The 19522-nt window shown below is 38.6% G+C and overlaps 2 protein-coding genes and 3 non-coding genes across 6 annotated transcripts; 2 read left to right on the forward strand and 3 right to left on the reverse strand.

The window, feature by feature from the left end:
- Positions 1-9531: 9531 nt before the first annotated feature.
- LOC125470937 (ADP-ribosylation factor-like protein 8a) lies at positions 9532-12041 on the forward strand. Its single transcript, XM_048570750.1, has 6 exons — positions 9532-9705; positions 10745-10826; positions 10935-10967; positions 11121-11242; positions 11469-11630; positions 11706-12041. Exons 1-6 carry the CDS (start codon positions 9668-9670, stop codon positions 11821-11823), a joined length of 555 nt encoding a protein of 184 aa, XP_048426707.1. The 5' UTR covers positions 9532-9667; the 3' UTR covers positions 11824-12041.
- A 1561-nt stretch (positions 12042-13602) lies between these two features.
- On the forward strand, positions 13603-19294 carry LOC125470939 (LIM domain-containing protein WLIM1-like). Of its 2 annotated transcripts, XM_048570756.1 has the most exons (7): positions 13603-13912; positions 15856-16030; positions 16245-17809; positions 18146-18242; positions 18360-18403; positions 18726-18809; positions 18928-19294. In XM_048570756.1, exons 3-7 carry the CDS (start codon positions 17672-17674, stop codon positions 19153-19155), a joined length of 591 nt encoding a protein of 196 aa, XP_048426713.1. In that variant the 5' UTR covers positions 13603-13912; positions 15856-16030; positions 16245-17671; the 3' UTR covers positions 19156-19294. The 2 variants fall into 2 exon arrangements, with proteins under 2 accessions (XP_048426713.1, XP_048426714.1); XM_048570757.1 differs by having other exon boundaries at positions 13603-13890; positions 15856-17809.
- Positions 14165-14236, reverse strand: TRNAP-UGG. Its single transcript has one exon. It is a non-coding gene; the product is annotated as a tRNA-Pro (tRNA).
- TRNAP-UGG lies at positions 15369-15440 on the reverse strand. Its single transcript has one exon. It is a non-coding gene; the product is annotated as a tRNA-Pro (tRNA).
- On the reverse strand, positions 16043-16114 carry TRNAP-UGG. Its single transcript has one exon. It is a non-coding gene; the product is annotated as a tRNA-Pro (tRNA).
- Positions 19295-19522: the final 228 nt, after the last annotated feature.

Below are 19522 nucleotides of genomic sequence, written 5' to 3' on the forward strand. Positions count from 1 at the left end.
TGTCATGGTACCGAGCATCAGCATTGTATTGTCGAATTTCGAACAGAATGAGAAAGATGTGACAACAAACTTAGACTTGGCAGAGGAAAAGCGCGATAAGGTTATCACCCGCATTGCGCCCTATCAGCAGCAACTCATCTCCAACTACAATATGAGGGTGAAGATCCAGCAGTTCCAACCAAGAAACTTAGTCCACAGAAAAGCCTTCATAATCGCCCACCGGGAATGCTCCAAAAAGATGGCTCACATCTAGGAAGGTCCGTACAAAATCAACCGAGTAGGTGGAAATGATAGTTACACCCTCACCACTATGAGCGACAAAGAAATCGAAAAACAGTGGAATGCCTACAACCTGAGAAAGTACTATATGTGGCCTTCTACCATTCCTTAGACCCTATTCAAGACAAATAAAGTTCGAAGACTCAAGCAGCTTGATGAACAAGACTTCGCATGCCGAGAACTATCAATTGTTATGTTATTACTGCCTACAAGCAAAGTCATTACATTTCTCTATTTTCAATGAACACTGAAGGAATTACTAGCAAGCATGGGCTGAATGCATAAGCAAATTGACCACCTCTGTGACAGCAGAAGACAGCCCTACCATTACAGACATGGCGTGTGTTATCTCATCATGAGAGGGTAAACTGATCCGGAATATCCAAATGTGGATGGGTTTTAGGACTGCTCAGTTCCCCCTGAATGCATTGACTATCTATCCTAGACTGCTCCCAAAATTGGCCATAATAGATTTTTCCTAAAAAGACTTAGTCGATTGAAGGATTCAATTCCGCGAGAGCCCAGGTCTCTAACCGGAAAAGACACTAAGTGCAGGATCCATGCCTATGAAAGAATTCGCGTGACTAGACTAGATGCTCCGTCCTCGATGTGCAAGTCTTCATGAACGCAACTGGACTCTAAAGTGTTGCAATACTAGTTAAGCGACCTACGAAATTGAGTTACAAATTGTTACCCTAGAGATTCATATCGAGTTGCGTGCAGCTTAGAAGATCAAAAGACCAGCAGTTCGAAAGGATATAGCCTATGAGGCACGATTTTGCCTACACCTTAAGCCTAAAATGCCTCTAAGAGCCAGGGACAATGCCTAAGTGGTCACACAGGCCGTTTGCTTCTGTAAGTAAGATGCCCAGCCGACAACCCAATGGCTGGCAGCCCAAGGCAATTTGTAAGTCGAGACTTACGCCTGTTATAACTACACACACCCGTCTGCTTATTTAAAAGTAGCACTTCGGGTCGATGGCTTACGGTTAAGGATTTGTAAAAGTTAAAGCTGAAATGTACAACTATAGCAGCTATGCGAACTCCTCTACTTTCTATGAGAAACACACGTTCGGTCGTCGGCTTTATAAGTTAAAAATTTCACAACATGCCCTGGGAGGGCCAAGGCTTATGCAGCCGCTAAAGTCGAAATGTACAACTATAGTAGCTACGCAAACTCCTCTGCTTTATATAAGAAGCACGTGTCAAGCCGCTGGCTCTATAAGTTAAAATTTTTGCAATTATGCCCTTAAAGGGCCAAGGCTCGTGCAACCGCTAAAGTTGTAATGTACTATTATAGCAGCTATGCCGATTCCTCTACTTTGTACGAGAAGCACATGTCCGAAAGCCATCTTTATAAGTTAAAAGTTTCGCAATTATGCCCTGGGAGGGCTAAGGCTCGTGCAGCTGCTAAAGTCGAAATGTACGACTATAGTAGCTATGCAGACTTTTCTACTTCCTACGAGAAGCACGTGTCCACCCGCTGGCTCTATAAGTTAAAAATTTCTCAACATGCCCTAGAAGGGTGGCTCGTGCAACTGCTAAAGCCGAGATTCAGGGCTATAACAGTTACGCAGACTCGCCAGCTTCCTTTGGAGGCTACAAGTTCAGTCGCCGACTCTATATGTTAAAGTTATTGCTTTTTTTTCCTCATGCAGGTAAAGCTCCTTGAGCATCAAAATCGAGATTAAAACCTAAGTAACGACGTGGGATCAACTGCTTCATTAAGGCAACTCACCCAACCGCCCATCCTATAGTAAAGTTTTGCAAAAGACATGGCAAAATAGAAAGATGAAGCAAAGCAAGGAAAGCTGTTTATTAAATCTCTAGCAAATTGATAAACTGGCTCGAAAGCCAACAAAGTTCAAATAAAGCAGAACAAAAAAGGAAAACAAGAAAAGTCCTAAGTCTACGCAAAAAAACTATTCATCAGTAGTTTGCGCAACCACAAGTCCCTCGACTACCACGCTTTCAATAGCCATACCGCTCTCAACAGCTAAAGCTTCCATTAGCTCATCCTTAGCCGCCCCTGCCTGGACTGTCTAACCCTCAGCTGCTTCACCAAATGCAGCCTCAAACGAGAAGTCAAGCAGATCATTTGGAGAAATAGAGAAAATCTTGAAGTACTTCTTAGAAAACTCATAATCCGATGGCCTACCCTGAAGATGGTCTACATAGCCGAGCTAGTAGAAATCTACCTGATAAGAAGCAAAAGCCACTTCATGACAGACCTTCTCATTCTTCAGCTGCACATTCTCCTCAACAAGCCCAATGTGAGCATCATGCACTTTACCCAGTTCCTTTTTCAGGTTTTTGCTAGCAGACAACGCACCTTGCTGATCCACTTCCTTATATTCAAGCTTACTAGCAACATCCTTGAGACGAGACACTTCAGCATGCATGAAGACAAGCTTTTCATCCTTGGAAAAACAAGCAGATCGTAGCATCAATTTAACACGCTCAAGGTCATTGACCATGGGTGCAACACGACTGATTTCCTTCACTGTATCTTCCAACATCGCCTAAGTCGCACTAAGCTTAGCCTTCAAATAGACGACCTCCTGATAAATAATCTCCAACTGCATAGAAGTGCGGGCATAAACATTAGACCATTTCAAAACGGCGAGTTTAGATTCGAGCTGCTCAGTCTTTTCAGCAGCCGAGCAAAGTTGAGCCGTCAACGCCACTTTCACCTCCTTAGCACATTTGACAACATCCTGATCAACGCACATAGACTCAGCTACTATGATCAAAGTCTTATGCATTCTGGCAATTAGGGATGACCTATTTCAGTAGGCATGACGTTTCGCAAAAGAGTCTAAGCGAACGACAACTTTCCCAACGCTATCAATAAACTTGGCACATGCATCAACATCCTTAAGCGGGTTAGCATTCAGCAGTGCACAAACCTTGGGAAACTCCTCAACCTCAGACTCAATGGGTCTTTAACAACTGCCCATGTGAGCATATTTCCCTTTCTCAACAGACAAATCAATCGTAGCAGAAGGAGGAACAAGCCCAAGTGCCACCTTAGTAGTAGAATCTACCTTCCCGCTCTTCAATGCAACGAGCCTTTCAGAAGTTGAATCAGACTTAGCTCCCGATGCACGCTCTAACACACACCCAGACACCGGGGGCACCACCGAACCTTTTCACTGGATAATCCTCTCAGCAATAACTCATAGCAGCAGGTTTCACAGGCTTAGACTCAACGAGATTTTTCGTCCCCTTAGGAGAAGTCAAATCGATGAGAAGCTTCTCAGCAGCAGACGAGCCCCCACGAGCAACAAAAGAAGTCATTGGCCTCTTTTCGACCGAAGGCTCACAAGAAGAGGAGGAAGATATCTTATTTCCATCCTCATTGGCAGCAGGTTCTACAATAGCAATCGGATGACCAAGTGCCTCATCTTTTATCCATTTTATCTCTTTATTCGGAGGCAGCTCGCTCCCGACGAAGAGGACTAAGCAGCCAGCGCCACTCACAGTACTTAGCAGCAATGCCTAAGGCGATGTGCACTTTCTTCAAATATGCCGAAGTTCTTGGAGTTTAGCCAAATTCCAAATCTACACAAAGAATGATGATCAATAAACTGAAGTCATGGAGCAGCTCAACAAAAATTCAAGCAGGCCAGGAATGAAGCAGTTCACTTTCCACATATAAAGACCGTCGGAACACGCATCTCAGGAGAGGAGTTAGATTCCTACTCTCCACTTACCTCTAAGCTATCTCTCGCCCACTCATGATCACCTTTTTCAGGAAGCATAAAGTAGCCTATAGCGAGACCTCAGCTGCCCCACACCTTCCTTGTGGCAAATTTCAAAAAAGTACTAGAACTCATTTATGGTCAAGCCACAATCAAAGAACCTGCTTAAGTTCAAGAACCCCATCATCATGCCAACTACATTCAGGGAACACTGAGCAGACGCGCATTTCGTGGAGCAGATCACCTCTTGAAAAAGAAACAAGGTATGGGAAAAGTAAATCCTAACATGAAGTAATATAGATGGAAATTGATAGCCCTCTTCCTAGCAATGGCACCCTCATCGCACGGTTCATGGCTGCTATCGTCTTTCACCTGCTTGACTCGAACCTTTGACAGAATCGCATGCTTTTACATCTCAAGAAAATCCTGAAATAGCTCATCGGAATTAATCTTGACATATGCAGCCTTAAAGTAGCCTACCTTGTCGGAAAAACCACCTTGACGGTACAAAGGTGCAGGGTATTCGTCACTTTTGCGATCGGAGGAAGACATCTTAAAATCTCTGCAAAAAGTATGAAGAAAAATATTTAGAAAGCAACTCGCGAGAAGAGGGAAAAAAACTCGCAAAGCCCAGCACCCCACGGCTTAGCTCAATCACATGGCCACAAGAGGGCCCAGCCCTCACTTTCTCTTTCTTCTAGCACAGGCCCAAACTGCAAGAGCCTAGCAGCATGCCAGGCCTCATGGCCCGAGCCCCTACCACCCTTTTCTCGCACCTAGCGCACTAATGTGATAATTATAAGCACACAAATTAAACCCTCTTTTTATCAGTTGTAGTGAAGTATGTAAGTAGGGATCGTTCTGGACCGGGGATTAGGAGGGATTGTTAATCACTTGGATTTGACTCAAAAACGTAAAAACACAATATAAGACACCAAACTAGACCCAAAGAATGCAAAACTAAAGTTTAAAACACTAAGACAAACCAAAAGACTCAAAACAGCAAGAAAACATTCAAAACTGCCTTAAAACTACTTTCTGAGCAGTTTAAGCACTAGAGAAGAATTTGGACGAAAATAGTTATACTTGACTCAAGATACTCTAAAAACACAAACTAAATTGATTTCTAACTAATTTGACACTCCAAGTAAAGGGGGATTTTGATTTTGACGAATTTGGAAACAAAACTTAATACTTTGTAAAACGAACAGATTTTAAAAACTAATTTGATGGAATTGAATGGATGGGAAGCTAGCTAAGGGGTTCATCTCCACACATGTTATACTTGCACACAAAACGATTTCTAATTGCTTTTCAATAAACCATGAATTCTCAACGCCCCAGATTAACCGTGAATTGCACTAATTAACCCTCAGATTTTCCTAACGTTATTGAATTGGATGATTGCATACGACAACCCAAAACATTCCCCACAAGTCCCCTACATGATTGCATAATAGAGATACAAGCAAGAATCATTAAGTTCTATGAAAACCATAAGCATTGACGAAGCACTTGTTACTATGATTGCATGAAACTTATGCCAAGAATTTACTTAACGCGATTGAGATCATCAACCTTTACTACTTGTGAATATAATTCCATAACGATTAGGTGAAATTTCCTTATATCCTAGCATCCAAATTATGCATGATAATTAAGCGTGCACTCTCAACCAACACACACAAATCAATGTAATTCACATAGATAAGTAAATTGAATTCACAACTTATGAAACGCAATTAGAAGTAATCAAATCATATCGCAAGCATAAACATGTATTTCGAATTCCCCCTAGCCAAGGGGGGGTTTAGTTCCTCATACGTACAAAACAAAGATAAGTAAATTTAACCATTGAAATCAAGGAAAAGAAACACCTAAAAATTCCAACAACTCAAACTTGAATTGTATGAACGTTTAGGCCCTTCTCCTCCTCTTTGTTGCGGCACAAGGTCTAAGGATAGGTTTTGGGATGTGTTTGTATGTGGAATGGATTGGGGAATGGTTGGGTAGTGTTTTGGAGGGATGGGGAGTGGTGAAATGGAAGGGGAGAATGCTGGAAATGAAGAGGATGCACGGCAAGGGATGTGTTGTTGTGTTGTGGTCTCAAGTGTGTATGAATGCATGGGTTTTTATAGGGGGAATGGGAGAATATGTGGCTGATTGTTTAAGAGTGCATGTGGCTCTTATGATTGAGAGTGCATGTGGCTGAAATAATGATGGAAAAACAGCTAGGAAAAGAATGATTAAAGAGGGAATGCATGTGGAAGTGTGGCTGCAATGATGGAGAAAAGCTGGAATGGATGTGTGATGCATGGCAAAGGCTTTGTTTGGGTTGGAAATGAATGTGAAAGCATGTGAGTGGCAGCTAGGGTGAATGATGATGAATGCATGTGGATTAAAGAGGGAGAATGTGGTGCAATGATGAAGTGGGAAGCTGGAAACGAAAAGGGGGAATGCTGGAAATGAAGGGGAAGGCACGGCAAAGGCTTTGTTTGGGTGCATGTGGCTGAAATACTTCTTGGGAAAGCATGTGAGTGACAACGAGGATGATTGGTGGCTGCAATGATGAAGTGGGAAGGCTGGAAATGCAATGTTATGCACGGCTAGGGATTGGGAAATGCTGGAAATGCAATGTTATGCACGGCTAAGGATTGTTATATGGCTTGGGTGATTAATCCATGGGAGAATATATATGGTTTAATGATGAAGAGTGCATGTGGTTGAAATGATAGAATGGGAAACAAGGCCCTTCCTTGCACGGCAAGGAAGGCAAACACAAAGGGGATACACGGCAAGGACATTGATGATGCAAGAGACTTTGTTTTGTGACTTAGAATAGATAGGAGTCTTCAATGTTGCTCAAACATGAGGTCTTTTAGGATTTAACTTTCCTACTTCAAGTAGGAAACCTTGTTTAAGTAGGAATCATCATCTTCAAGTCTTCAATTTCGTCCATCCTCTTGGCTCCAAGCATATGATATCCATTCCAATCTCTAATTTGCTCCAAAAGGCTCCAAAATGCATCCTTTTGCATACTTTGCCCTTAAATCCTGAAAATACATAAAACTAGCTTAAAAGACTACTTTACTAAGGAAAAACACTTTAAATGCACAAGACAAGCTAAACTAAGGTGCATAAATATGCCCCTATCACGCACCGGCCAGAGCCTAAGGCCTTCCGGCCCAACCTACCAACATGAAAAACCCGGCCCATGCTGGTTTCTCTCTCCCTTCCGTCCACCATAGCAAGTCTGAGCCTGCTCCTCTATGCTTAGCCCACACCAAGCTCGAACCTAAATGGTCTAGAGCTTCACGACTCACCCAGCTCCACGCCCCAGCGCATCTGTCACCTCAACCCGAGCTGAACCTTGCACCTAGCCCATGCCAACCAAGCTCCACCACCGCACCACCTATGCATAGTAACCCTGTGGCACCCTTGCCACGTCCCTCACGCCACCTAGGCCTTTCCGAGCCAATTTTTCAAGTCCCAAGACTCCCAAAAAATCAAGAAAAGGAAAAAATTCAAATTTTCTTACCTTGGTGCAGCCCGGAGAAAAAGAACAACAACGAGAGATGACTCTTTGCAAGGGCAAGAGAAGAAGAAAGCTAAGGGAAGGGGAACAAATTTCCTCTAGCTTCTCTCTTCCTTGTTGGAATGATGATTGTTCTCTAAATTTATGTAATCTCTACTTAAGGCATAATTAAATATGTATTAGGGGCAATTGGTTTCCTTTTCCTAGAAGAAGTCTATCTCCAAATCAAGAAAGAAGATCAAGTTCAAATTGGGAAACAACTCTACAAGCCTATACAGCTTGGGATTTCTACACCTATTGCCCTTTTCCTCAGATACTCTCACGCGCAATTCACACCCCTGAAGGTCCCAGCAGCTAAATACAGCTCACATGCCATTGGCAAGGAAAAGTCAAAGCATTAAAGATAAGGATTAATTACCCACATCCTATCTTTAATATATTCCCAATTGAAGATTGACCCCATTCAAATAAGTAATCCCAATTTAAATCAATTAGGGATAATTACTCCATTATCTCAAGATATTATTTCGTATTTAATATCTTAAGAATATTTCTCCATAAACCTTGGCCAATAGGATGCCTCCATGTGTATGGTAAAACCCTAAACACTATGGTCAACCCTCTCCTTCTATATGTACCCCATATATTACCAAATTTTGGTAAGCTTTTACTACCCTAAAAAGCTCTAAACACTTTACTCTTCTCAGAGAAACTAACTAAGGCATCGGAAATCCATTAGCCTAACCCTCCCTCCAACCTCATGGGCGCATGAGGCTTAGGTCTTTGATCAAAGGTGTTGATTGTTTTGCAGGTGCATTTTCGTCAAAGTTAAAGACAATGAAAATTTACATCGACACAAATAATCGAAATAATTTGGGGCTCAATTTTTTTTTCAACTCTCTCGCATAATGTGAGATTCATAATGTTACGAGATTCAGATAAGAATCTTCAAGAAAAAGGTTTGGCTTTATAATGTCTCCTTTGAATTTATGAAAATATCATCGTACAATTGATAGGAATACCAACATTGTTCTTTGATTATGCATGCAATAATTAAAACAATGAATTTTATCCATTGTCCACTACAAGCATGGGTAACATGTCAAATTACACATGTTCCATATCCACTCAACGCAACCTTGCTCATAAATTTGCCACATGGATAACCCCATCAAAATAAAATAACACCACCACAACTTCATCCATTTTATACTGAATTGTTTCTTAGAATTGCCAACCCAAAAACTTGTAGCTCACAGACTCTCTCCAAGAGGTCGAGATTCACACAAAGATCAATCAGGCAATTGCAATAAGCCTTCCTTACATCCGAATCATTCGAGTTATATTAAAAAGCTGTGATGCTTCGTTCTTGAAGTTTTCACTATTGTCTTGCTTTTACACCAAAGTCTTACCAAATACCCTAGTTTTTCACAGCGCTCTCAATGCAATTGGCAAGCTTGCAAAGTTCTTTCTTTGATGTTTGAGTCATCACGTTTAGGAGACAACCATAGAAACACTCATCTAGTGTTATAGCCGGTTTTAGAATGCAAGCATGCAAAAAACAAGTAAACTTTGAATACCATTTTGATTTGGTATTCAAATGATTTAGTATTTGAAACCGTAAATAGGCATGAATCGAACTAGAAACAATGTGATACGAGCCGTACGATTTTAATAATAAATTTAAATAGAACTACCCCAAACTAAACTGTTGATATTTCCTAATTCTGATTCAAATTTGAAAGTAGAACCGCACAGTGCCCGGGCCTAGCCTGGACTCATCAAATTTCATTAAACCTTCACAAACCAACCACGACGTCGTTTACCCGCTTCCCAGCTTCAAAATTTTCACACCACAAACCTTACTCACTTTCGCAGACGCGCGTGTTCATAACTGACCAAGTCCCCACTGGCCTCCAATAGTTCGAATAGTGTATGTCACTCCTCACAAGGCGCGTGGGATAACAAAGTGAAAATTCCTCAATTTATCTTTTCCAAAAGTTGTTATAATTTCGTTGATGAAGCAATTCCAAACGCACACGGAGAGAGAGAGAGATCAATAAGGATAATTTAAATCGATTGAAACCCTAGAATCGAAAGCGAATTTCAATTGTTTCTTCAATTGGGTGTTTGAGTTTGCTCCTCCTCAATGGGGTTGTGGGAAGCTTTTCTCAATTGGCTGCGAAGGTACAGATATATATATATATATATCTTTTTCTTTTTTTTAAATATTTCGGTTCTAATTAATTTGTTCTTGTAGTTGTAGCCTTGATGCTTAGAAAGTCTGGGAAATTAGAATATTGGATTGAATTTTATCGAAAATTTTAATCTTTTTCAGTTTTAATAGTGGTGGAGCGGGGACAATTGATTTTCCCGCTAAACCGAATTTTGTTTTTGCTATTCAGTTTGATTCCGTTAATACTGCATTCTTTTCGAGAGATTTTTGATTTTCTTGGTTTATGTTTGGCCGATGAGAAAAAAAGTAGGGAAAAAAAAAAGATAGAGCTGAAGCTTTGAGTCTCTAAATTTCAATTGTGAAGAACTTTTGAATCCAGACATGATTGACAATTGGATTAATCGAAAACCAATCTTTCTGGTTGTTTGTTTTACTTGAAAAGCTGTCGATTTTTTATGAGAGGAGTACCTTTTAGCGTAGAAGTATATTTCGATTCTTTCAGTTCTATTTGGCCCTCGATCGTGTAGTAATGTAGGTGTATGTGTGTCGATATGTATCGCCCCAGTTCATTTTCGATTCTTGCCAAAGATGAATTTGAACCACATTATTGCTAGTCCATTGTGAGGCTAAGCCCACCCCTGTAGATATATCGTTTGTTCAAAAAAAGGGATGTGTTCTGGTGGTGAATTAGCATTATTCAGCGTATGTTCTGCCATATGATTGTTATTTAATTAGCATACTCGCCCATTTTCCTTGAGTAACATCTTCTGCTAAAGATTTTAATTTCTTTGGTCCGTGCTTTTGCTTAATGTTTCCTGGATTAGTTTATGGTGTTTTACGTGCCTGGAATTCGATCAGCTAAGAAGCCACTGAATCTAAAACATAACTTAATGTGTGTATCTAACTGATTTCTTTGCTTATTGTACCAGTCATATTGTTTATTAGTGACCCAATGTATGCATAAAGTAGAGACGCATGTCAAAAGTAAAAATTTTAGAGTCTTTCAGTTTAAATGACTTACTAGTATGCTTTCTTTCTCCCCTCTTGTAGCCTCTTTTTCAAGCAAGAAATGGAGCTATCCTTAATAGGCCTTCAAAATGCTGGGAAAACATCGCTTGTAAATGTTATTGCAGTAAGTAAAATATTTGTTTGTTTCTGGTGAAATATATTTTGTAATTCATATGTCCCTGTTTCGTTTTGATGCTGATGGCTTAATTTTGTTTCTTGATGTTATCCTTAGACTGGTGGATATAGTGAAGACATGATCCCGACGGTATGTCATGTTTTCAAGAATTCATTACCTGCGTTTAACTCTGTTTCTAGGAAAATTTCTTTCTTCAAAACTTGTCATTGGATTGCCACAATTATCTTTTACGGTTAATCGGTTCTTTAGATATCTTTCATAAGGCATCTCTTTTGTCTACAGGTTGGATTCAATATGAGGAAGGTAACAAAAGGGAATGTCACAATAAAGTTGTGGGATCTTGGTGGTCAGCCAAGGTTTCGAAGCATGTGGGAAAGATATTGCCGTGCAGTTTCCTCTATCGTGTATGTATTTTTTTACATTTTACATTTTGTAGGCGTATCGTTCAGGTGTTCCCTTTTTCTTTTCCAGATACTACAGTAAACATGTGGTTATTGCTGGTCAGATACTAGGATTGTTAGTATTTTCTTTACACATCCAGAAATTTGATTACCGGTCTTCCATAAGATGTTTTATCTTTTGTAAGCAATTTTCTCCTGTTAAATTTTCGTGACTTTCTTCATTTTGCAGTTATGTTGTGGATGCTGCTGATTATGATAACTTGCCAGTCTCAAGAAGAGAACTTCATGACCTGTTGAGTAAGCCGTCGCTAAATGGTATTCCACTGCTGGTATTAGGCAACAAGATTGACAAAAAGGAAGCTCTGTCTAAAGAGGATTTGACAGGAGAGATGTAAGTGAACCTTTTCATACTTTGTGTTAATTTAATATATGAATTGTGTATTGAGCATCATTTTCCGCCGTGCAGGGATCTGAAGTCCATCACCGACAGGGAAGTTTGTTGCTTCATGATATCCTGCAAGAACTCTACCAACATTGATACGGTCATTGATTGGCTTGTAAAGCATTCGAAGTCAAAAAATTGAGTTCTTTCCTACTCGCACCGATGACATTATCCGTTTAAGAGAGTGGATTTCAATCCGTTTTTGAAGTGACTATCGTTGTTTGCTCGGTCTGGTTTGTTGATATCTGACCATCCGTCATCGTCTTGTGTTATGTGCTTGGCATAGTGTTGTTTTGGTAAACATGTGTTGGAAGACACTATGATTTGAGTTTATATATGTATAGAATTTGACTCTCTGAATTGTAATGTACAGAATTGAGTTGTTGCATATATTATTTTGGTTAAAAAATTTGAGTGAGATAAAAGTAGTGCAACTCAATAATTAAGAATATATCCTAAACTTTTAGCTAATTACGAATTACCTACACTTCAGCTACCCCAAAAAAACCTTTGATTCAACATTGTCGTCTATGAGGTTAGGTCAAATGGTTATTAATAATAATTCCGAAAATTTTAAATCCAAAGATATCGATTTTGCATTTAATTTCGCAATATTGTATTGTATACCTTTAAATCCAAAGATGCCGATTTTACATGCGTTTAAATATGTTTCTGAGAGAGAAAAAAATGTATTGTATACCTTTAAAAAGCTAAGTAAAAACTGTCATTTAGTACTACGGTCTAGTGATATTTCTCTTTATTTGTAAGTCAAAGGTCTTAGATTCGATTCTTGTCAAAAGCTAGTTTGAACCACATTATTGCTTGTCTATTATGAGGTTAAACTCATCCCTCTTCTCTTTTTATAGATAATATCATTCGTTAAAAAAAAAAAAAAAAAAAAAGTAAAAACTGAAACTGAGAGATATTTATTTAGGAATGCTGAGAATGAACTCAATAATTAGTGTATCCGGATTGTTATTTAGTTTATAATTGAGATTTAACAAGTTTTTTTTGTACATAGCATTCCTTTAATACAAGTGAGGCTTTAAATTTAAAAAACTAACGTGTTCAACACCAACTACTGCTTATTTATTGTGAGGCCTGACGCACTTTGACCTCAATATAATTGAAGAATATTAGCAACCTTCTCATTTGAACATTCTTTACTCTCCTTTTAATCTTGCAATGTCGCTTGATGATTGAAACCATCTACACTATTTAAAGATCATCTGTGCAAAAAAGTAATTAAATTTAAAATTGTTTAGTCATCTAATGATAATCCAATAATTATGCAAATGTTAAACGATTTCTAACTTAATTGATTTTGTAAAAATTAATCTTTAAAGAGTAATTTAAAAAATAAATTTTTTGATCATTAAGCAATGTTACACGAGATAAAAATGAGAGCCAAAAATTTTAAGAGAGAAAATCTAAGTGAACATGTTGGTAGCATTACGTGAGAGCAGTTCCACTACTAGGCGGGATAGGCGGCATAATCTCCTCCACCTTCCAAAATTGGTCTCCAGCCAACGATTGTTTGGCCCAGCCTTTAGGCCATGTAACGCAATTTTGATGTTATGGTGACATCGGCTCTATTAAAAATAATTAAAAATATAACTATGAATACATAATCATGTTCTTCTACTTTACACATATTTCAATATCTCAAATATTTCAAGCAATCTTTTATTATTATTCCAAATTAAAAACAAACTTACTTTATATTATTTTATAATAAGAAATAGTAATGTTTTAATATAAATTGTCTGAACTATTTACTTTAAAAGTAAAGATGCACTTGTGTAGTTACTATTTATTACCCAATATTATTATTCAATTTGGTGGATTGAATTGAGCATAGTCGATTAGGATTTTTAGGAGTGAAAGTGCTCGAATAGCATCAAGGAATAAATTAAAATAAACTTGACCGTCTCCCGCTTGGAAGGCGAGAAAGATTAAAGGGTAAAGAACGCCCACGTGGCGCCAAAGCAAACAGAGTCCAAAGGCCACAGTGGAGAGATTCCTTTCTCGGTAAAACTCCTTTTGAGCTCAATACCCACCACCACCAACGCCACTCACTCACCAAGCTCTCTCTCTCTCCCACCCCCCCCCCCCCCTTCTCCTTTGCTGGTGTTCCACCTCGTCGCTGTGTATTTCATGAAGTCCGGAGATGATGAGAGAAAATCAGTCATCGGAAAATTCGAAGCCGGTAAAACTGAAACTTTCTTCAGGTCAGAAAGGGTGGCTTAATAAGTTATTTGGGTTTCGTTTCGTTTCATAACTATATATCTGATTAATTTTTCTCCTTGCTTTTTAGTTGGTTAAATATTTCAATTTGGAAAAGTATCTGTTCCTAATATTTACATGCTACTTCATATTTTTTAGAGAAAATTTGAGTCGTCTGTTTTAAGCTTCTCCGTTGAGGTCGATGGGCAAATCAAAAAGTAGGAAAATGAAAAGAAAAAAAATCAAATTTAAAAAAAGGGGCATTCCGAGAATCGAACTCGGGACCTCTCGCACCCAAAGCGAGAATCATACCACTAGACCAAATGCCCTCGATGTGGTGGCTAATACCTGCAAATCATAATTACTTTGATCTAGGATTTGTTTTCTTTTATTAATACCATTCATCCAGATCCAGTTGCTTCCTTTTTTCTGTTTACTTGTTCCTTATGGATATTTTGTTGGACTTTAATTAATTTAATGTATGCCCTGAATAAGAGAGAAACTTCGGTTCGACTAGGGCAGCTCTTACATGGGACGGGGTTCGGTTGGGAGCCAAATCACATTGGATGAGACCAGTGTGAGGTTGGGTGGGAGTATGCAAAGTACAGGGGTCCAAAGGTTTTGTGAGAGGTGTCCAAGGAATGACATGTTTCGTATCCCTACCCAAGTTTTTCTCCGAAAGTTGGGTGCCCTAGATGAGGTAGTCGCGCTAGTTAAGCTCGTAGATTACGATCATGAGAATGACTTTGAAATTCCCCTCCCCATCCCATTTTTGGAAAGCACATTCTTGGGAATGCTAATCATGGCTCATGGGTATAAATGTGGAATTTTGAAACCTTTGGCCCCTTAGCATAAATTCACTAGGGACTTCAAAGTATTGATTAACTCTCCTTGGTCCTGAAAATCGGCATAAATTAACAAATGGAGCACCGATGCTTTGTGTGGTACAATTGTAAAGTAGGGTTCTCTAGCTAGGGTGCAGATCTAATGGTTTCTTACTAATATTTAGTTCAGTCAGCATCAAAACTGATGTTTGAAACAGTGTCTTCGGATTACTAGGTGTCGTGAGTTGATTTAAGTCCGTGTGCGTGATATCAATGGCATTTCAAGAAATCGAACTCTTCATCTCTTGCAACATGTTTAGAGCAATCCTATATGAATAAAAGAAAAAAAGAGTAAAACGTCGTATGGGCCACATTTTCTGATCAGCTAAATGATGTTTACTTGTCATAACGGGTGCTAGTGTTTACGTAACTTGTGTTCATGTCTTTGTTGGCTTTAGCTGATTGGCCTGATTGATTAAGTTTAGTACTTTCTGTGGCTGATAATCTCTGATCCTCTGTTTCAAGTGTTTTGCAATTTCTTTCTGCTCGAGTTTTTGTTAGGCGTTATGTGTGGATTTCTGGCTAAGATGAAATAGGATTATAGGATTAAAATGAAACCTAAAAAGTTACAAAAAAAGGGGCATTCCGAGAATCGAACTCGGGACCTCTCGCACCCAAAGCGAGAATCATACCACTAGACCAAATGCCCTCACAATCGGTAATTACACGTGGAAATGGTAATTATCTTAATCTGTGATTAGTTTTTTATGCTATTGCATTGATCCAGTTTCTCCTATTGCCATATACTTGGTTCTTGTGGATACGGCATCTGACCTCTTATGTTGTGTTTCCCATATAGTTATATGACTGATACAATAAAATGCGGAATTCTACTTAAAATACTAGTAGCTTAACATTAAGTATCGATACATTCGTTCTGAAATTCTGTATAAATTAGCAATTGGAATGCTTCTATGTGTGCTACAATTTACAAGTAGGGTTCTCTAGGTTACACATTTAATCGTGTTTTGCTAATATTTCTTAAAGCTAGCTCCGATCTTTTTTGCCTAAGAAACTAAAACTTGTTCAGAAAACTAAACTTAACATCTTGTGTTGAAGTGCAGGTGTGGTAAAATCTAAATGTTTGAGGCAGGGCATTTCCTGAAAGAGCCTCAAGTAGTCGGAAGCAAGAATTATACGGTGCACCAAGCCTTATCAATAACATCCAAGTACTGAACTCTTCATCTTTCGCAACCAAATCAAGAAGAGTAATGTTCCTCCAAAAAAGAATAGCCACAGGTAACGCAAAAAGGGGCATTCCGAGAATCGAACTCGGGACCTCTCGCACCCAAAGCGAGAATCATACCACTAGACCAAATGCCCTATAAGGATGGTTAGAACGTGCAAATAGTTAATTAGCCTGACAAAGGATTGGTTCTCTTTTGTCTACTCTTCATGTGGATATGCCCGTGGATTTGCAATCTAACCTTCAAATGTTTGGTTTGACCTGCAGATGCGTCACTATCACAAAGACAGTGATGCAATTTGCCGTGGAACTATTCAATATAAGTTGTATTTGATTTGGTTGAATATGTTACGTTGGTTTTTCACATTCTTCAACATAAATAAAGTCTACAATTTTGTATTCGAGGCACTTCTTCGATGGTCCCCGTCTGCCCCGCCTACCGTCATGGGTTGCCACATCCAATGAGGCTAATCCAGCAGAGGATATTTAAAGAAATTATCTGTTTAAGAATTTGTGTAGAGGCTATGATGTTAGTTGATTAGAAATTGACTCCCCCAATTATGTCACAAGTAACATCATGATGAAATTCTAGCAATCGAGTACTTTTAGGCCCATCACCCTACTGTTTTAGTCTTCTTTTTTCCTTTTTCTTTTTGGGTGAACACTGTTTTCGTATTTGACATTAGCATTTTAACACCTCTTTGACGGATTTGATAGAATTCAGACACTCAATCAAGTTCGGAGTGTTGGGATGTGGAATTTGAGTTTTACGGAGAAAAGTGAGATTGAAATGAAGTTGATAAAGAATAGATAAATGATAGTTACCTTCTCCTTTATTTTTAAGATTCAATAATATTATTTGATGATGTGAAACGTTTATTTTCTGTCATTTTTTAAAAATCATCTCTACCAAAAATCAACCAAATCGAAAATCGTTTAACCGTTCGATTATGTTTTCATGATTACATTGTTTAATTGAGGAACATGGTTCATCTATTATTGGATAAAAGGTCAAATGACTAATGAATTTGAATCATCAAATGATGTAGCAAGTGATTCTCTACCACAGTGGTGGATAAAAGTGTTGTCATTGCACTATGGTATGGTTCAAACGCCTTAAATTCTCTAATCTAACATCTAATCTAACAAATCTATCGTTTGATAATATAAAAAAATCAAGAAATAATATTGAAGAATCGTAAACATAATTAACACAAGAAGCTGAAAAGAGAATTTACAAAAAGAAATGTAGCCTGGCAATATTTTCTCCGCAAACTACTAAAAATGGTAAATTAATCTCGAAATTATACGAAAAATAGTAAAAAAGCAGACATAATAAAACATATGTAAAGGAAAATGCTAGAGAGGATATTGGATGGAATGGAATTGCTTTAAGTTCGGAGAGCATGATTGCCAAATGGCCACAGCCATCCGTTTATCTACAAATTTAGCTTCGGAGTCGCCCGCAACTCCCTCCCACCCACAACTTTTCATCTCCCTCCCGCTCTCCAGTTTCCAATAAATAACTAGGGGAGTGCAAACATAGAAGGATTTAGGAAAAAACAACTGGTTAAGGACAACGAAAGCCAGGGTGCTGCAGGCTCTATCTCCCTCTGTTACTTTTCTCTCACTTGGTCTTGATTTCAAAGGGTTGGTGGTGGTGAGTTGAGGTTGTGGGTTGGAAGCCGTAGGCCATGTCAAGCTTTGCAAGCACCACGCAGAAGTGTACAGCCTGCGAAAAGACGGTGTATCTGGTTGATCGGCTGGCTGCCGATTCCAGAATTTACCACAAGGCCTGCTTCCGATGCCACCACTGCAACAGTACCCTCAAGGTACATAATTAACTTTTACATGAACTGTTGCTCGTTGTGTGAATTCCATGCATGCACGTATCACTCTTTTTTCACGTTTTCTTTTATTTTCTAATCAACATTCTGTGAAGTTCAAACCTAGGACATCTTACAATTTGATACGAAAAAGACAATTAGATCAAGAGTTATAATCAACGATTATTCTTCATTTTTACTTTTATTGCCAACATGTGCTTCGATTAAAATACCTGGAATTACATGGTTTTGTTCAATTTCGAAGCGAAAATCCTGTTGAATTATAAGGAAAATTCAGTAATATTCTCTTTTTTTTTTTTTTTTGTGTGGTTTCATTTGCAGCTCATCAACTATTGTTCATTTGAGGGGGTTCTCTACTGCAGGCCTCACTATGATCAACTCTTCAAGCGAACTGGCAGCCTGGACAAGAGTTTTGAAGGTAAAATCTAAAAAACAATTACCTCTGTTAATCTCTTTTATCTTATACCTCTTTTTGCTGGGAATTTTTACTCTTAAAAAACCTGAAAAAAACTTAACTTTGTTAATTTTGTTTCAGGAACACCAAAAGTCGTAAAGCCAGCAAGACCTACGGAAAATGAGGTAAAAGATCTCTTTTGCCAAGTGAGATAAAATTGAAGGTTCAGAATACAATTATTAAAAAACGTATTAAAGACCTTTACTGATATACTCCAGTTATGGACAGACATCCCTTCTTCTTATATTAAAAAACGTATTTTTGATATGTCATTGATAAGCGTCGATACCATTATTGTTGCCAACAAAACATGTCAACATGTTATGGATGCATTACAGACCGTATCAATTCATGCCCTAAAAAAGTAAAGAACAAACGTCATACACAAAGAATTTATGTCAGGGACTAAAGTATGTTGCTAATAAGAATTAAATCTGACTCTTGCAGAATGCCAAGTCGGTCTCAAACTTGTTTGCCGGTACCAGAGATAAATGTGTGGGCTGTGAGAAAACTGTTTATCCAATAGAGAAGGTAAAAACCTACGTAATTTTTTGCTACCATTATATGAAAGCTCAAATTTTCTTCCATTGATTGCATTCAAACCCTTATAAACAAAATCTTAAATTATTAAATTAATGTTCCTCCAAAGGTTTCCGTCAACGGGACTCCATACCACAAGAGTTGCTTCAAATGCAGCCATGGAGGTTGCACCATAAGCCCATCCAATTACATTGCACATGAAGGAAAGCTCTACTGCAAACACCACCACATCCAACTCTTCAAGGAGAAAGGAAATTACAGCCAACTCGAAAATGAACGCGAAAAGCTTACAATGACTGAGCAAGCCAATCCTATGGAGATTGCTGCTGAATCATGATCCATCTCTTTCTCCTTGTGTGATTTCCACCATTTATGTCGTTGGTATGTCTTGTTTTGTTTCTTGATCATTATACATGGGCACTCGGATGTATCGCGAGATTGAATGTATTCGGGTATGAATGGTTTGCTTTGAGGGTTTTACTGCAGCATTTTAAAACATTTGTCGTCTCTATTTTTCAGTTTCTTTCTACTTTACCACGTGCTTCAAAAGAACATTGTTCGACTCCTTACATATGATAGTTATTCCTCTTTTAACAACAAATCGCCGTCTAACACAAGAAAAATATCTCATTTAAATCCCAAAACCAAAATTTTCAAAAGGGTCAATTATGATTCATCTGCAAAACACAATGACTCCATAACTT

Source organism: the organism of the source record quoted next, unplaced genomic scaffold (assembly GCF_019419815.1).
Source record: "Pyrus x bretschneideri cultivar Hongxiangsu unplaced genomic scaffold, Pyrus_bretschneideri_v1 Contig55, whole genome shotgun sequence".
Taxonomy (NCBI): domain Eukaryota; kingdom Viridiplantae; phylum Streptophyta; class Magnoliopsida; order Rosales; family Rosaceae; genus Pyrus; species Pyrus x bretschneideri.

Excerpts from the sequence above, each read along its gene's own strand:
- LOC125470937 (XM_048570750.1), top strand. The coding sequence starts at position 9,668 with ATGGGGTTGTGGGAAGCTTTTCTCAATTGGCTGCGAAG. Across the intron at positions 10,827-10,934 it reads CGCTTGTAAATGTTATTGCA|ACTGGTGGATATAGTGAAGA; the intron begins GTAAGTAAAATA and ends TGTTATCCTTAG. Across the intron at positions 11,631-11,705 it reads GAGGATTTGACAGGAGAGAT|GGATCTGAAGTCCATCACCG; the intron begins GTAAGTGAACCT and ends TCCGCCGTGCAG.
- LOC125470939 (XM_048570756.1), top strand. The coding sequence starts at position 17,672 with ATGTCAAGCTTTGCAAGCACCACGCAGAAGTGTACAGCCTGCGAAAAG. Across the intron at positions 18,243-18,359 it reads CCTGGACAAGAGTTTTGAAG|GAACACCAAAAGTCGTAAAG; the intron begins GTAAAATCTAAA and ends ATTTTGTTTCAG. Across the intron at positions 18,810-18,927 it reads CTGTTTATCCAATAGAGAAG|GTTTCCGTCAACGGGACTCC; the intron begins GTAAAAACCTAC and ends GTTCCTCCAAAG.